The sequence below is a fragment of the Panicum virgatum genome, chromosome 5N, assembly GCF_016808335.1.
Source record: "Panicum virgatum strain AP13 chromosome 5N, P.virgatum_v5, whole genome shotgun sequence".
Classification (NCBI taxonomy): domain Eukaryota; kingdom Viridiplantae; phylum Streptophyta; class Magnoliopsida; order Poales; family Poaceae; genus Panicum; species Panicum virgatum.
In genome coordinates, this window is record NC_053149.1 from 53,886,239 (window position 1) to 53,900,623 (window position 14,385).

Consider the following 14,385-nt stretch of genomic DNA (forward strand, 5'->3'; position numbering starts at 1 on the left):
TCGAGTCCGTTCGGGAGGGCTCCTGCTCCCAGCAAAAAGGATGGAGCCGGAGCTAGAACTAAGTGGAGCTGAGTTTTCTGGCTCCACCTACTCCACCTTCTTGCAGGCAAAAATTGATTTCACGGCTCTCACAATCTACGGGACGGGGTTGCTCCACTTCAGATCGTTTGGTAGAGCTCCAGCAGGAGCTGCCGAGGGAGCATAGCTGGAGCCTACCAAAAAGACCCTTTTTTTTTCTCTATTGACATGATGAAGGGCCATCAAAAGACCTTTGTCGGAAGTGTTGATTAGGAGAATATATCTAGTGCAAACCATAACTTCGTGAAAACCCATGCAAACTATGGCAAAAAAATCATCTAAATTCACCAAAAAAACACACATGTAGATGGTATGATGATACGCAACCTTGTAAAATATCTTGTCCAAACTCGACTTCATCTGTGAGATATAAAAATAATAAATTTCTAACAAATCATCTGGACAACTTCCTGGCTTGAAATTTGTTTTTTTTATATCTCACAGACGAAGTCGAGTTTGGACAAGATATTTTACAAAGTTGTGTATCATAATATCATCTAGATGTGTGATTTTTTTGTGAATTTAAATGACTTTTGTATCGTAGTTTGCACGGATTTTCACAAAGTTATAGTTTGCACTAGATACGTTTCCGTTGATTAGACCCTGAATTTAAGCATGGTTGTTATTAAAGTTAGAAGGCCGTGGTCTTCTCACAGTGATCATCGTAGCACCGCAAAAGCCCAAAAGCCCACGCGAACCCAAAACCCCCAAACCCTCTTCCCGCATTCCATTTCCATCCCCATCCTCTTCGTCCCCGCCGGCGGCAACCAAAGCAACCAACCCTAATCTGCACGGCGACCGACCACGCCGCATCCTACTGCTCCGTTCCTCGAGGCCCCACGGAACTCTAGCCCTCTTCAGTTCAGCCATGGCGTCGGAGGACGAAGCTAACGCCGCGGCGGCGGCGGCGGAGGCGCCGGAGGGGAAGAACTGGCGGCGGAAGGGGAAGCACGACAAGCCCAAGCCGTGGGACGAGGACCCAAACATCGACCACTGGAAGATCGAGAAGTTCGACCCGTCCTGGAACGAGGGAGGCATGCTCGAAGTCAGCTCCTTCTCTACCCTCTTCCCCCAGTACCGAGGCAAGCGCTCATCCTACTCTCGTCCTCCCTTCTGCGATTCCTTCGGAATGTGACGCGAATTCGTTCTTAGTCGGACACATTTTGAGTTAGTTGGAGGGGAATTGGTAAGGTGTTGCTTGTTTGGGTGCAGAGAAGTACCTGCAGGAGTCATGGCCGATCGTTAAGGGCGCATTGAAGGAGCACGGGATCTCGTGCGAGCTTAATTTGGTACCTGATTAGCGTATTTTCCGGTTGCTATTAGGTGGCGTGATCGTTATGTGGTATTCTATTGATTTGAGACCTCTTTTGGCTCATGCTGTGTGTGTAGGTGGAGGGATCCATGACTGTTTCGACCACCAGGAAGACCAGGGACCCCTACATTATTGTCAAGGCCAGAGAACTGATAAAGCTATTGTCCAGGAGTGTCCCTGCACCTCAGGTATGACTCCTTGTGCATCAGATGTCAGAATCTGCGCATCATGTGCAGAGCTTGTAGTTCAACTTTTGAAATCATACTTGCTTATCTTAGCAGGTTTTAGTTTAGTTTGCTATCTTTTTTGAGTATACTACTATAGTATGCCATCTATATGTTGCATGATCTACTCCTGCAGGCTGATTGGCTAATTTTTGAGAATTTCATTTGTTTGGGATAGCTGTATGGATTATGGAACTTATCTGATATTGCTCTTGCTATTTTTGCAGGCGATCAAAATTCTTGATGATGAGATGAACTGTGACATTATAAAGATTGGTGGCCTTGTAAGAAATAAGGTAAGCATCTTTTTCGTCATTCAACTTTAAGTCTATATGTCCCTAGATATTATCCTTAATTAACTCAGTGTCATGAGGTGCTTCTCTGTGTGCTATGAAATATGTACCCCCTGGAAGAACAATGTAAAGATCATTCTTATATAAAGTTAAATGATGTACTTATTTGACGAGAATACTAAATAACCTTTTTAAACTGTCATAACATGGTCAACTGCATTCTGTTGTTGCCAAATTACTTGATTCTCCATTGTCATTTGTTATTTTCGAGGTGGTGTTAACATTTGGTGTTCATTTTTTTTTGTTTTATCCATTTTTTAATGACACTACATAGTTGGTAATGTTTTTTTAGACGGACAGGCAAAAACGCCCTGCCCCATTTCCATTGAAATGAAGCAACATGAAACACGATTCAGTTCAGGTTTTCAACAGGGAAAGCAAAGGGGGGGGGGACCTGAAGCTTGCCTACAGCAAGTTCAGCCCCAACAGGCAGATATATCCCCAAAACAAACCAACACAGTTCAGATACAGGGGACCAGAGCAACATCCATGGAGGGTCAACAACCAGTAGCCTCAGTTCCCCAGCCAGCTCCAATCGAACTCCCCATGCTTGAGCTTCTTCACGAAGCCATTGTCACCGAAGGGGTCGCGATCAGAACCTCCAAGCAGTTGCACCAGCGGTCCACATCTTGCACCATGCTCTGCTTGAACATCGCCCTCCATAGCTGCATGCACCTCCAGATTCTTCGGAACACCTGTTTGATATCCATCCAAAGCTGTGAATGAAAAACCAAATCATTCCTTGTTAGGTAGATACACCATAAAACGCCTGCAGAGATGGTGTTAGCACGCTCAATTTTTATGCAATCTAGCCATCTACCCGCTACATCTGCATAACAAGACACAGAGAGGCCAAAAAAATCTGAAAACGTGTTCCACAGGATTTTCGCAACAGCACAGTCACAAAAAAATGGCAGATTGATTCTTCTAAGCAAAACATACACTCTTTAGGTTTTTCTATCCCTCTCTTCAAGAGGTTGTCTTTGGTCATTAGCTTATTGTGGGAAAGGAGCTAGAGAAAGATTTGGATCCTAGGAGGAACATTAACCTTCCACACACAGCTGGGATGTAAACTGGCTGCACCCCTCTAAAATTAATGACAGCATAGAGAGATTGAGCAGAATAAGTTCCATTGCTCTCATAAGCCCACACTAAGGCATCACACTCTTGGTCATAGACCACACTAGAAACTATCTCCTTCAACTCTTACCACCTCTCGAGCATCTTACTATCAAAATTCCTTTTGAAGGTCAGCTTTACCTCCTGTCCATCCCAAATTTTATCCAAGGTCACACCTATTTGATTATTAATGCAGTACAAGTCCCAGAACTGAACTGGCATAGGAGCATTACCAAACCAAGTATCTTCCCAAAACCTAATGTTTTTACCCCCCGCCCCCCCACCTTCCACCTATACCCAAACTTGAGGGCATTAGCTGCCCAGATTACACCTTTCCAAAATGTTGAAGGGGAAGGGCAACTGGGGAGGCAGAAAATGTTAGGCGCTCTTCTAACATATTTTTGTTTAACTATTTTTTGCCACAACTTATCCTCATTTTTTTTATGAATCTCTTGACCCATGACCCCAACAGGGCCAAGTTTAGGTCCCGAGGTCCCGCAAATCAGGGACCCCAAGACCAGCATGTTCTTTTCTCATACTAACAAGTTGCCAATTGGCAAGATGAATTTTTCCATGTCCCTCAAAGTAATTTCAAAGAAAGTTTGCCATGTGAGAGTTTATGAGTTGCAAGGCCCATTTTGGAAACTTAAAGGAGAGGAGGTAAATAGGAATGCTTGCCAAGCAAGTTTTGATTAGTATTAATCTACCAGCATAAGAGAGTAGTTCCCCTCCCCAGTCCCCACCCCACAATTCTTCTAAGAATTTTGTCAATTAGGGGTTGCAGGTCCTTTCTTCTAAGTTTCTGATGATGCAGAGGAATCCATAGATCTTTAATTGGGAAAGTCCCCTCAGGACACCTAAAAACTTCCGAAATCCTCTGTTTCTTATGCTCCTCAAGGTTCATAGGGATCAATTCACTTTTGTGGTAATTTGTGCACATCCCAGACATTTTTTCAAAATGTGTTAGAATCCATCTCATGTTATAAGCCATTTCTGTATCACTTGCTAGAAAGAGAACCGTATTATCTTTGCCAGATTCGGTAGAAAGCTAGTAAGATATTTACATAGTTGGTAATGTCTTGTATAAAAACAATGTTTGGTTGTTCACTCATTCTATAATGCTAATTTCTCATGTTTGCTAGGTTCATGCTTTCTACCTAATCTGTGAATTTTCTGTTCTGTTCATATAATCACAAATGGGGAAGCCTTTTTGTAATATAGTCATCTGCATAACACTTACTCTGTTGCTTACTTGTCTTAAAAGAATTTCTCAAATCTAACTATCTAAGCCTACAGATACTGATTTAGTAGCCTGTTTCATAAGTTTCTTCAGATGGCGTTCTGTTACTTAAGAATCACTGGAGTGACCTTATGATAATGTGCTAATATAATTAGAGATTTAGTGTGCTCGCTCACAATTTGTTGGTTCTATTGAACTTAATTCCAGTACACTTATAATGTTATCTACAGGAACGATTTGTTAAAAGGAGAGAACGCCTTTTAGGCCCTAATTTATCTACGCTTAAGGTAAAAAATGTTCTCATTCCCACGGGTGCCTCATTTAATGTCAAAATTAGAATAATCATAATTCCTTTTGTTGCTTACACATTGTTTTGTGATATACAGGCCATTGAGATTTTGACTGGCTGCTACATCTTAGTGCAGGTTTTTCGTATTTTCTTATCTTATGTCTACACTTTGAATTTCCTCCCTTTGATGCAATTTGTAAATGTTATTTCTTCTGTTGCCATTCCCAATGAAAGGGAAACACGGTTGCAGCCATGGGTTCCTATACGGGAAGGGGACTGAAACAAGTTAGAAGGATTGTAGAGGATTGCATGAAGAATATCAAGCATCCAGTGTACCACATCAAGGTGACTGGTTTCTCCCTTCTGAGATGTTATTATTATGTAGGGATGTTAACAAGAAAACGATTTATTGTTGCTTATTGGTTACTATTAAACTATACAGGAACTCCTAATCAAACGCGAGCTAGCCAAAAATCCTGCTCTAGCCACTGAAAACTGGGATAGGTTTCTACCGAAGTTCAAGAAGTAAGTAACATCATAATTCTGTTAGAGGTTCAATATCAAATATACTGTATGTATCTGATTCCCTGCCACCAATTTATTTTTTAGGAAGAATGTCAAACAGAAGAAACCTCAAACTAAGGAGAAGAAACCATACACACCCTTTCCGCCACCTCAACAGCCTAGCAAGGTAAGCAAGTGACTTTCTTTTGTGTCTTATTATTACTTAAGTCTGTACCTCTTTATATTCAACCTTCGTGACCAGTGGGCTAGTGATGATTAGGGTAAGGTGCCCTGTCCTAGAACTTACGCTTATGTCAACTGTCCATGCACACATAAAATTATATCATGCCATTTTCTTTATAAGTTAGTGCTATTCCTAGTATGCTACTTGGATTTGGAGTGCAACTTCCTTTTTCTGCTGTACTTTGTGGGCTTAGCAGTTCTAGTTGAAGGTGCTTCATTTTTTTTTATATATTCTCATTTCACACATTGTGCTCCTTGATTTGTAGATCGATGCTCAACTTGAAACTGGTGAGTATTTCATGAGTGAGAAAAAGAAATCAGCAAAGAAATGGCAAGAGAAGCTGGAGAAGCAATCAGGGAAAGCTGAAGAAAACAAAAGAAAGAGAGAGGCTGCATTTGTTCCCCCAAAGGTTAGAATATTTTCCCTCTTTAGGTATTGTTTTTATGATCCTCTTGCATTGATGATTAAAACATACCTTATAATTTGTTGCAGGAGAACACTGCAGGTCCATCTGAATCTGTCAAGACTGCCAATGACAATAGTGAGATAGCTGATATAGCCAAGTCATTAAAGGTACATAGCTGTAACTATTGACCGTTTTTGTTAAATTTTTCAGGAATATTGGGAAACTTTCAATTAATATATCATCCTGAATTTGTTCTCTATTTACAGGAAAAGGCAAAGGAATTCAGAAAGAACAAGACCCAAGAGAATGTCAGAGTTGAATCGTATCTTGCAAGTAATGAAGAATCACGCCCAAAAAAGAAGAAATCAACCAACTCCAAGTAATCATAATTCGTTTGCATCAGACAGTGAGAATCGAGAATGATTACACAAGCCATCCCTATAATTAGTTCATTCATGCCCGCATCACTTTAGAGTGCATGAGTTGCAATTGAAGATGATGGAACAAAAATTAAAACCTACTGAAGGTCTGTTCTTGATGCAATAGTTGCTCTGCATGGTTTGTTGGTCTGTCATCAGATCAGACCAAGGAACAGAACAGATTCGAGTCTTTCTGGCTCCTCGCATAAGTCATCGCTTGGTCCCATATACCCTTGAATGTTTTTGCGTGAACCTACTGCTTGGATGATTTGGTTGATTTGCGCAATGAGGAAATGGATGAATCTACCTTTTCTTCAGCATCGACAGCCCTGCATCTGTTTGACTAGCCCGTCGTGCGAGCATGCCTCTGCTCTAGATTTGAGTCTCGATGGTTTTTGGGAACATCTCAAACTGTATTACTGGAGTCCCTGCCGACCTGCCCGGGAGTCCAGCGGTATGCCTATTCTGTTGTGTTTGTGTGGCTGCACGCTGTGGTGCACCAGTGTTGGAAACTATGTTTCAGTGGCTGCACCGCAGTGGTACACGCCAATCTGTAAACTAGAAGGCATGGGATGTGAAAAAAGTGAAGTACCGATGTCTCTAGAAGTCGTTATCTACTTTTTATAATGCCACTGCACTGCAACTGCGTCTAGGTACGTCCAAGTTCTAACTGTCTAAGTACCGGAGCCACTACATTTTCCTTAATAGAACTTGCATAAAAAATTTTATTAGCATTTATCAAATACAATGTTGACTTGTGAGTCAAATCGCCCAAGAAAACCGAAATTCTTATTCGGCGCTGGTGCGCCGCTAGCGGAAGCGGCGAACGGGCATCCTCAACCCGTCGTCTTCAACCTCGCGTCGCGGCCGCAAGCTAGGGTTTGGGGGGAGGGGGGAAGGGGAGGGTGGGAGTGGGCGGAGCGGCCGCCGGCGAGGTTGCCGGCGGCCGGGTGGTGGCGGGAGGCGGCGGCCTTAGAGTCCGGGTTGTTGGGGGTAGGGGACGGCTCGCCGGCTCCCATGGCCGCCGGCCATAGAGGAAGGGGCCGGGGGTGGCGGCGGCCCGGTGGTGGAGGCGGGTTGTCCGGCGGAGGGCGCGGCGGCGCGGGAGCGCCGTCGGCCGGGCGGTGCCGGACAACCGGTGGGTGGTGGCCGGTGGCGGGGGCGACGGGACGGCGCGACAGCGGCGCGGTAGCGTGCTCGGTTAGTGCGGCGGCGGTGGAGGGCGGTGGCGGAGGCGGCGGTCAGCAGCATGGGCGTCGGGAGGAAGAAGGAGGAACGGGAGGAAGAAGAACAGTGCGTACCTGTTTGCTGGCGACCCACGCCCGTCGACCAGCGTCCCCCCAAGAAAACCGTTGCCCTTTAATCACCGAGTAAATAATTCACATCTTGCTACTATTCTACCAATTTCTCTTAGCTTGTCCTTTATCGTTACTGCATCCGTTTCTAAGTAACACGCAAAAATTTGATCTTCAAATCACGCTGAACACAATTGCAACACAAACGAGTAGAGTAAGGCAACACAGCGTGATTTTGGTGAAAGAAAGAGAAAAAGAGACGAAAGTGACTTGGGTCATTGGGTGTTCGTCCGCCGACCGCGCGCATGGAGGCAGTTTGTGCTCCACTATAGTTGGCCATGCAACCCGAGCCCGTTAGCCCGGCACGGGGCCCGGTTTTTTGGCCCGGCCCAAGCTCGGCCCGGCCCGGCCCAAGCTCGGCCCGGCCCGGCCCATTGACCTACGGGCCCGGGTAAGCACAGCCTGGGGGAGCAGGACAGGCTTGGGCCGCTCCCCAGGCCCGTGACACGGCACGGGCACGGCCCGTCCCAACGGTCGGCCCGGAGGCAGCCTGTTAACCCCTCCTCCCCAACGGTCGCCGGACTTTTGGCCCAACCCAGCACCGCCGTGCCCCCGCCCCATATAAAATCCAACTCAGCACCCCCCTCCAAACCCTAACCAGCCACTCGCTCTCGCCTCTCGCACCCGCCGCACTCGCTCTCGCTGTCGCTCTCGTCTCTAGATCCGTCGGCCACCGCTCTCCTCCGACCGTCCCCGGCTCCGGTGACCACGCCGCCGCTCCTCCACCTCGCCTCGAGCTAACTAACCCCTGTCTCCTCGGCTCCTCCCTCCCTCCTCTCCTTTCCTCTCCTCTGTCCTCTCAATCTCGCCGAACTATGTGAGTTCGTGTACTGTCCTCCTCCGCCGGTCGCCGTCGATTCTAATTTCTAATCGGTGCTTGTCTCGTCTCCTCTGGGTTTCCCTCGTCCTCTCCGGCACCGAGCTCCGGTGGTAGCACAGGTATGCCGGCGAACCCTAACTCTAACCCTAGATCTGCTAACCCTAACCCTAGATCTGCTCACCCTAATCCTAGATTTGCTCATCCTAACCCTAGATCTGTTCTTTACTGTCTCTCTAACTCTCCTTCTCTACCCTCTGCATAGGTCGGTGTTTGATGCTGCGTCTTCCTTCTCTGGCCTAGATATGGCTAGGTGTCACCAGCGTGCACCGTTGAGGAACAGTGCTGGAGGGCAGGGTCGGCCGTCCGGTCCGTCCGAGCTCGGGGTCGCCATGGCGGGGGCGGATGAGTACCCCCTCCACGGATCTGACTCCTAGGCGGAGGCGGACGAGCTGGAAATCGAGGATGACGTTGACGTCCGTGAGGATGCTGCGGCGTTGTTCGGTATCGATGTCGGTGACAACATCGTTTCGAACAACGTCGTCGATGTCGATGCCGGCGACGGTGGAGGAGGGGACGCGCCCGTGACAGGGTGCTGCTCCCTCGACACTCAAGGTACCACATCTTCTGGTAAGCGCAAATCTAGTGTTTGGGCTGATTTTAAGGAGGTCAAGGAAAATGATGTTAGAATTGCTGCTATCTGTAACATGTGTGGTAAGAGATTGTCTGCTAGATCTTCTGCTGGTACTGGTCATTTGATTAGGCACCAGTCATCTTGTAGGAAAAACATTGACCATGCTCAAAGGTTCCAGTCTAGGATTGATCTAAATCGTGATGGTTTCCATAACTGGGTCTATAATCCTGTTGTAGCTCGTATTGAGTTGTGCTGGTTGATTGCTAGGCTGGACCTTCCATTAGACATAGGTGAGATAGACCTGGGAGGATTACATTACTTGTGCTCATAACCCTCGGTTTGCTAAGGTTTATAGACAGAGCACCACTAGAGATCTTGGTAAATTATTTATTGATCGACGTGATGTGCTTATGAAATCTGTATTGACTGTTGCTTCTTCTGTTTCTTTAACTTCAGACATTTGGTCTGGTAATGCTAGGAGGACTATATTAGTGTGGTTGCTCATTATGTGAATGCTGATTGGGAGTTGCATAAAAGGGCTATTGGTTTTAGACTGGTTGAGGTTAAACATTCTGGTAAAACATTGCTAAAAGGTTATCTAGTGTGGTTGAGGAGTTTGGTTTGATTGATAAGGTTTTTGCTGTCACTCTAGACAATGCTTCTTCTAATGCTAAGGCTATGGAGACTTTGACACCTATGTTCTTTGGTTACTTGGGTTTTGATCCTGCACCTACACTTTTTGATCCTCATAAGCGTAAGTATTGTCTTGTGCATCAACGTTGTGCCTGTCATATCATTAATCTTATTGTCAAATCTGAACTGAAGAGGTTGAAACATGTTACTGAGGATTTTAGAACTGCAATTAATTTCTTGAATTCCTCTAATCAAAGAATTACAATGTTTAAAGAATATTGTAATGCTAAGGGTGTTAGACCTAGAAAGTTTGGCTTGGACATGAATGTTAGATGGAATTCCACTTATCTGATACTTAAACACTTGATTCCATACAAGGATTTCTTTTCTGTGTTTATTAATTATCATTATGGTTCAGAATTGTCGACTAGAAATCATTGGTATGCTGCTGAAAAGGTAATGGAATTCCCGCAACTCTTCTATAATTCAACTATTATTTTATCTGGTGTTTATTATCCCACAAGTCTACTTATTTTGCACCATATCTTAGAGATTGCTTCTCATTTGTATGCTGCTGAAAGAGATCATAACCTTAGAAATATTGTTGGTCCAATGAAGCTTAATTTTCTTAAATATTGGGAGGACATACCAGTGCTATATTTATATGCTTTTATTCTTGATCCTAGAGCTAAGATGAAAGGATTCTATAATGTGCTGCAATAACTTTATGAAAGTACTAGAGCCTCTTACAGTTTATACTATGCTAAAGTCAAATCTGAATTGTATAAACTATTTACAAAATACGAGACTAAGTTTGTTGCAGCAAGATCTCAAAGGGTTCCACATCCATCAGCTCATTCTGTAAGAAAAAGCAAGCATGGGCAAAGATCTTTGGAGAACAAGCTGGTTCAGGTGTTGTTGGTCCTCCCCCTATCTCTTCCTCTTCATCTGGTGGTGTTGTTAGTGAGTTCACAACTTACTGAGACAGTGATTGTGTCACTGCTTATGATGATGATTTTGACTTAATTCTCTGGTGGCGTGACCATAAGCTAACCTATCAAATCCTATCTATAATGGCTAGAGATATCATGTCAGTTCCTGTATCTACTGTCTCTTTCGAATCTTGTTTCAGTTTGACTGGCAGGATACTTGAAGAGCGGCGGCGGCCCTGTCACCAGAGAATGTGGAGATTCTCACTTGCATCAAGGACTGGGAGCTAAGAGCAAGAAGGGAACAACATGAAACTGAGGACACAAAGCTTGAGGAGTCATTCGAGAATTTGTACCTTGATGAAGAAGAAGCAACTATTGGTGGTGGAGATGCTGTGAGCTGAGAGACTTGAGGATTTGAGAGACTGAGAGTTAGCTTTTGGCTTTTACTGTGAGATGAGTGACCATTTAAACTCACATTTTGGGTGGCCATTTGAACTATACCACTGTGGATTGTAATGATTAACTAATTATGACTTTATGAGGTGGCTGCACTCTTTTTTTTCTTTCTAGGATTTCTCACAAGGGTGAGTTTTATCTAGAAAGGTTTTTAACGAGGCAACATTGCCCATCAACTCATTTTGATTATCATGTTCTTGCTATCTTCTTGTGTTGTGTTCTGTGTGATGAATTGTAATTGTGAAATGTGAATGTTGGTGAATGTGAAGAATTATGAATTGTTTGAGATATTTTGAGGGAGATGGGCCCGGGAAGTGTGCCATGCTACATGGACTGGCACGACACGAAAAACGGCCCATAGGGCCGTGCCTGGGACGAAGACTAGGCATGAAGCATGCAACGGCACGACCCGTGTGGGCCCGTCCACTACCGGGCCGTGCCGGATCTAGCCGGGCCGGGCTAGCCCGTTGGCCATCTATATGCTCCGCACACCGCTGCTGCTCCACCAAACAAGGAGCAGCAGATGAATCCCTACATCCATCGTCGCTGTAGTGAATTGGCTCAACAAGACAAGTTAGTGCAGCAATTAATAAATCATATCCATGAGGCCACACGAGATAGATAGCTGCGTGAGGAGACATGTGACGGTGTAAACGAAAATACTTTTATTGATGCAGTCAGTTTCAACGTACGTACCTACCCACTAGCTAAGCTATATTGTCAGACGTGTATTTCTTATTTCGTCCCCCCTCCCCTTTAAATTTAAATTAGCTTCTCTTCTTTTTTTATGTTTCTCTCCTTGTTTCCTTCTATTTTTTCCTTCTCCCATTGATGCAATTTTTGCTTGTGTTTTGTTTTTTCTTCCTTGTTTTATGGTAGCTTTTCATTTTTCTTTTTTTTCCTATTCTTTTTTCCCTAGCATGTTATATTTGACTATAACTTCTTCTAAGATTCTATACAATTTGTAATAGATATAATTTATTTCTTTATTTTCTATTTTTAATTTTTCATTTATATAGATTTTTTAATACAAAATTATATGTTTTGTGACTATAACATTCGATCTTTCCTTTCGGCTGTTTCTTTTTATTTTTTTACTCATTATTGTTTATATATCCTCTTACTTTGTTTATAATTTAGTTTCCTTTCTTCTCTTACTTCTTATGCTTAATTTATCCCTTTAGTTTTTCCATGCACCATAGTATTTGTTTGGTATTCACTTTTTATTTTTTGTAGATGTACAATTTTTATTTTCCGAGTCCTAATAGCATGTATTTGTTCTAGTAGTTCATATAATTTATTCATTTTGTTAAGTAAACTCCAGAAATAATTTATTCATGATATGTTAATATATTTCGTTCACTTTTGAGAATAACTTGTTCACGATGTTGATTCTTTTGTCCTTCATCCAGAATTAGTTTTTAAATATGTATCTATCAACTTATGCAAACTGGTTTGTTTGTAACATTTATTTATTTCACTAGATATAATAATTCATTTGCATATGCAATAATTATTTATGGTGTTTAATTTCTATAATTTGCTCTATTTATAGAACTTTTCGCGATGTTCAGTATTTTATTTATAATATAATATTATTTGTCTGTTACGTTGAGTCCTTTTGTTCGAAGAAAATAATAATTGATTTTCATAGCTCAATTGTTTGTCCATAGTGGAAAAAACATCCTAAAAATTATTAAAAATATTATTCAAAATGTAGTCACGTGTGATCTTGTTTTAAATGTCATATTGCAGGAAATATGATGGTGCAATTATAATATAATTTTGATGCAAGATTTAAGGTTTATAGATTTTTTTATTTGAAATGTTTTTTGCAATAATTAAGGAAGATGTCATGGCAGCCTTACACACAATTTGGGGAAGAAACTTCAGGAACCTGTGGCTGCTAAATTCAGCCTATATCACCTTGATCCCTAAGAAATCTGAGGCAGAACAAGTTCGCTTCTCTTTTCCCGGCTTATTTCGGCTTGTTTTGGCTTATTTCTTCTCACATGGTACTATTAAATCAGCCAAAATCAGCCGGCTTTTAAATCAGCCGAACAGCCCCTAAAGGACTTCCGGCCCATAAGTTTGGTGGCACAGTTTCGCTAAATTGGTAACTAAAATCCTTTGCTAATAGATTGTCCAGTCACTTGGATGCAATGGTCTCACCAAACCAAAGCGCCTTCATAAAAAAACAGTTAATCCAGGACAATTTCATGTTGGTTCAGCAAACTGTGAAGTTCTTACATAATCAAAAATAGCCTAGAATCCTCCGCAAATTGGACATCACCAAAGCATTTGACTCTGTCTCGTGGTCTTTTTTATTGGAGGTGCTTCGAAAGCTTGGCTTTAGGTCAAGGTGGTGTGATCTGATTTGTGGGCTCCTGGCCTCTTCATCTACTCAAGTCCTACTGAATGGCATTTCTAGGGAGTCCATACAACACAAGCGAGGGCTGCGACAAGGGGATCCTCTCTCTCCAATGCTATTTATTTTAGTTATGGATGTGCTGAATTGGATGGTAGCAGGAGCTTCAAAAGCTGGTTTGCTGCAACCACTGTCCACACGGCCAATTCAACACAGAATTTCACTTTATGCCGATGATGTGGCCATTTTCTTCCGTCCAGTGGCATCAGATATCAATCTAACCTTGCAGCTACTTAACCTCTTTGGGGATGCATCTGGGCTAAAGACTAATGTGCAAAAAAGCAATGTGTTGCCAATTCAGTGCTCTAATGATGACCTGGCTACCTTACAGGATCTGCTTCCTTGTGAAGTGCTGAATTTTCCGTGCAAGTACCTTGGTCTGCCACTGTCCATCAAAAAGTTGACCAAGGAGCAGTTTCAACCTATTATTGATGAAATAGCAGATCAATTACCGGGTTGGAAGGCTGACTTGATGACCCGGGCAGGAAGAGTGGTGCATGTTCAATTTGTCCTGACCGTATGCTGGTTTATGTGGCTATGGCGACGTACCTGCCACCTTGGGCAATAAAAGCCATTGATAAAATTAGAAGAGCATTTCTTTGGAGAGGACGGAAGGATGCAAAGGGTGGTCATTGCCTCATTGCTTGGCCTAAGGTTTGTAGGCACCGTGAGCTAGGAGGACTGGGTATCTCTGATCTGAAGAGACTGAGATGTGCACTTAGAGCAAGATGGCCTTGGCTTAGGAAATCCGAGCCAAACAAGCCTTGGGCAAACCTGCCTCTTTAGGTCAGCAAGGAAGTTGATTGTCTTATTTCCATGGCTGTCATTACTAAAGTTAGAGATGGGTCTAGCACTTTATTTTGGAGGGACAAGTGGCTGGATGGCCAAAGCATTCGAAACCTTCAACCTCAGGTATATGCCTTAGTCTCTAAAAGAAAATCA

The 14,385-nt window shown here is 43.4% G+C and overlaps 1 protein-coding gene across 1 annotated transcript; it reads left to right on the forward strand.

Annotated features, from left to right (window-relative positions):
- Positions 1 to 772: 772 nt before the first annotated feature.
- LOC120675350 (KRR1 small subunit processome component-like) lies at positions 773 to 6,508 on the forward strand. Its single transcript, XM_039956550.1, has 12 exons — positions 773 to 1,160; positions 1,291 to 1,367; positions 1,468 to 1,578; positions 1,842 to 1,910; positions 4,557 to 4,613; positions 4,713 to 4,751; positions 4,850 to 4,960; positions 5,058 to 5,140; positions 5,225 to 5,306; positions 5,629 to 5,772; positions 5,856 to 5,936; positions 6,036 to 6,508. The coding sequence occupies exons 1-12, from the start codon at positions 947 to 949 to the stop codon at positions 6,150 to 6,152; spliced, it is 1,185 nt and encodes a 394-aa protein (XP_039812484.1). The 5' UTR covers positions 773 to 946; the 3' UTR covers positions 6,153 to 6,508.
- The last annotated feature ends 7,877 nt before the right edge of the window (positions 6,509 to 14,385 follow it).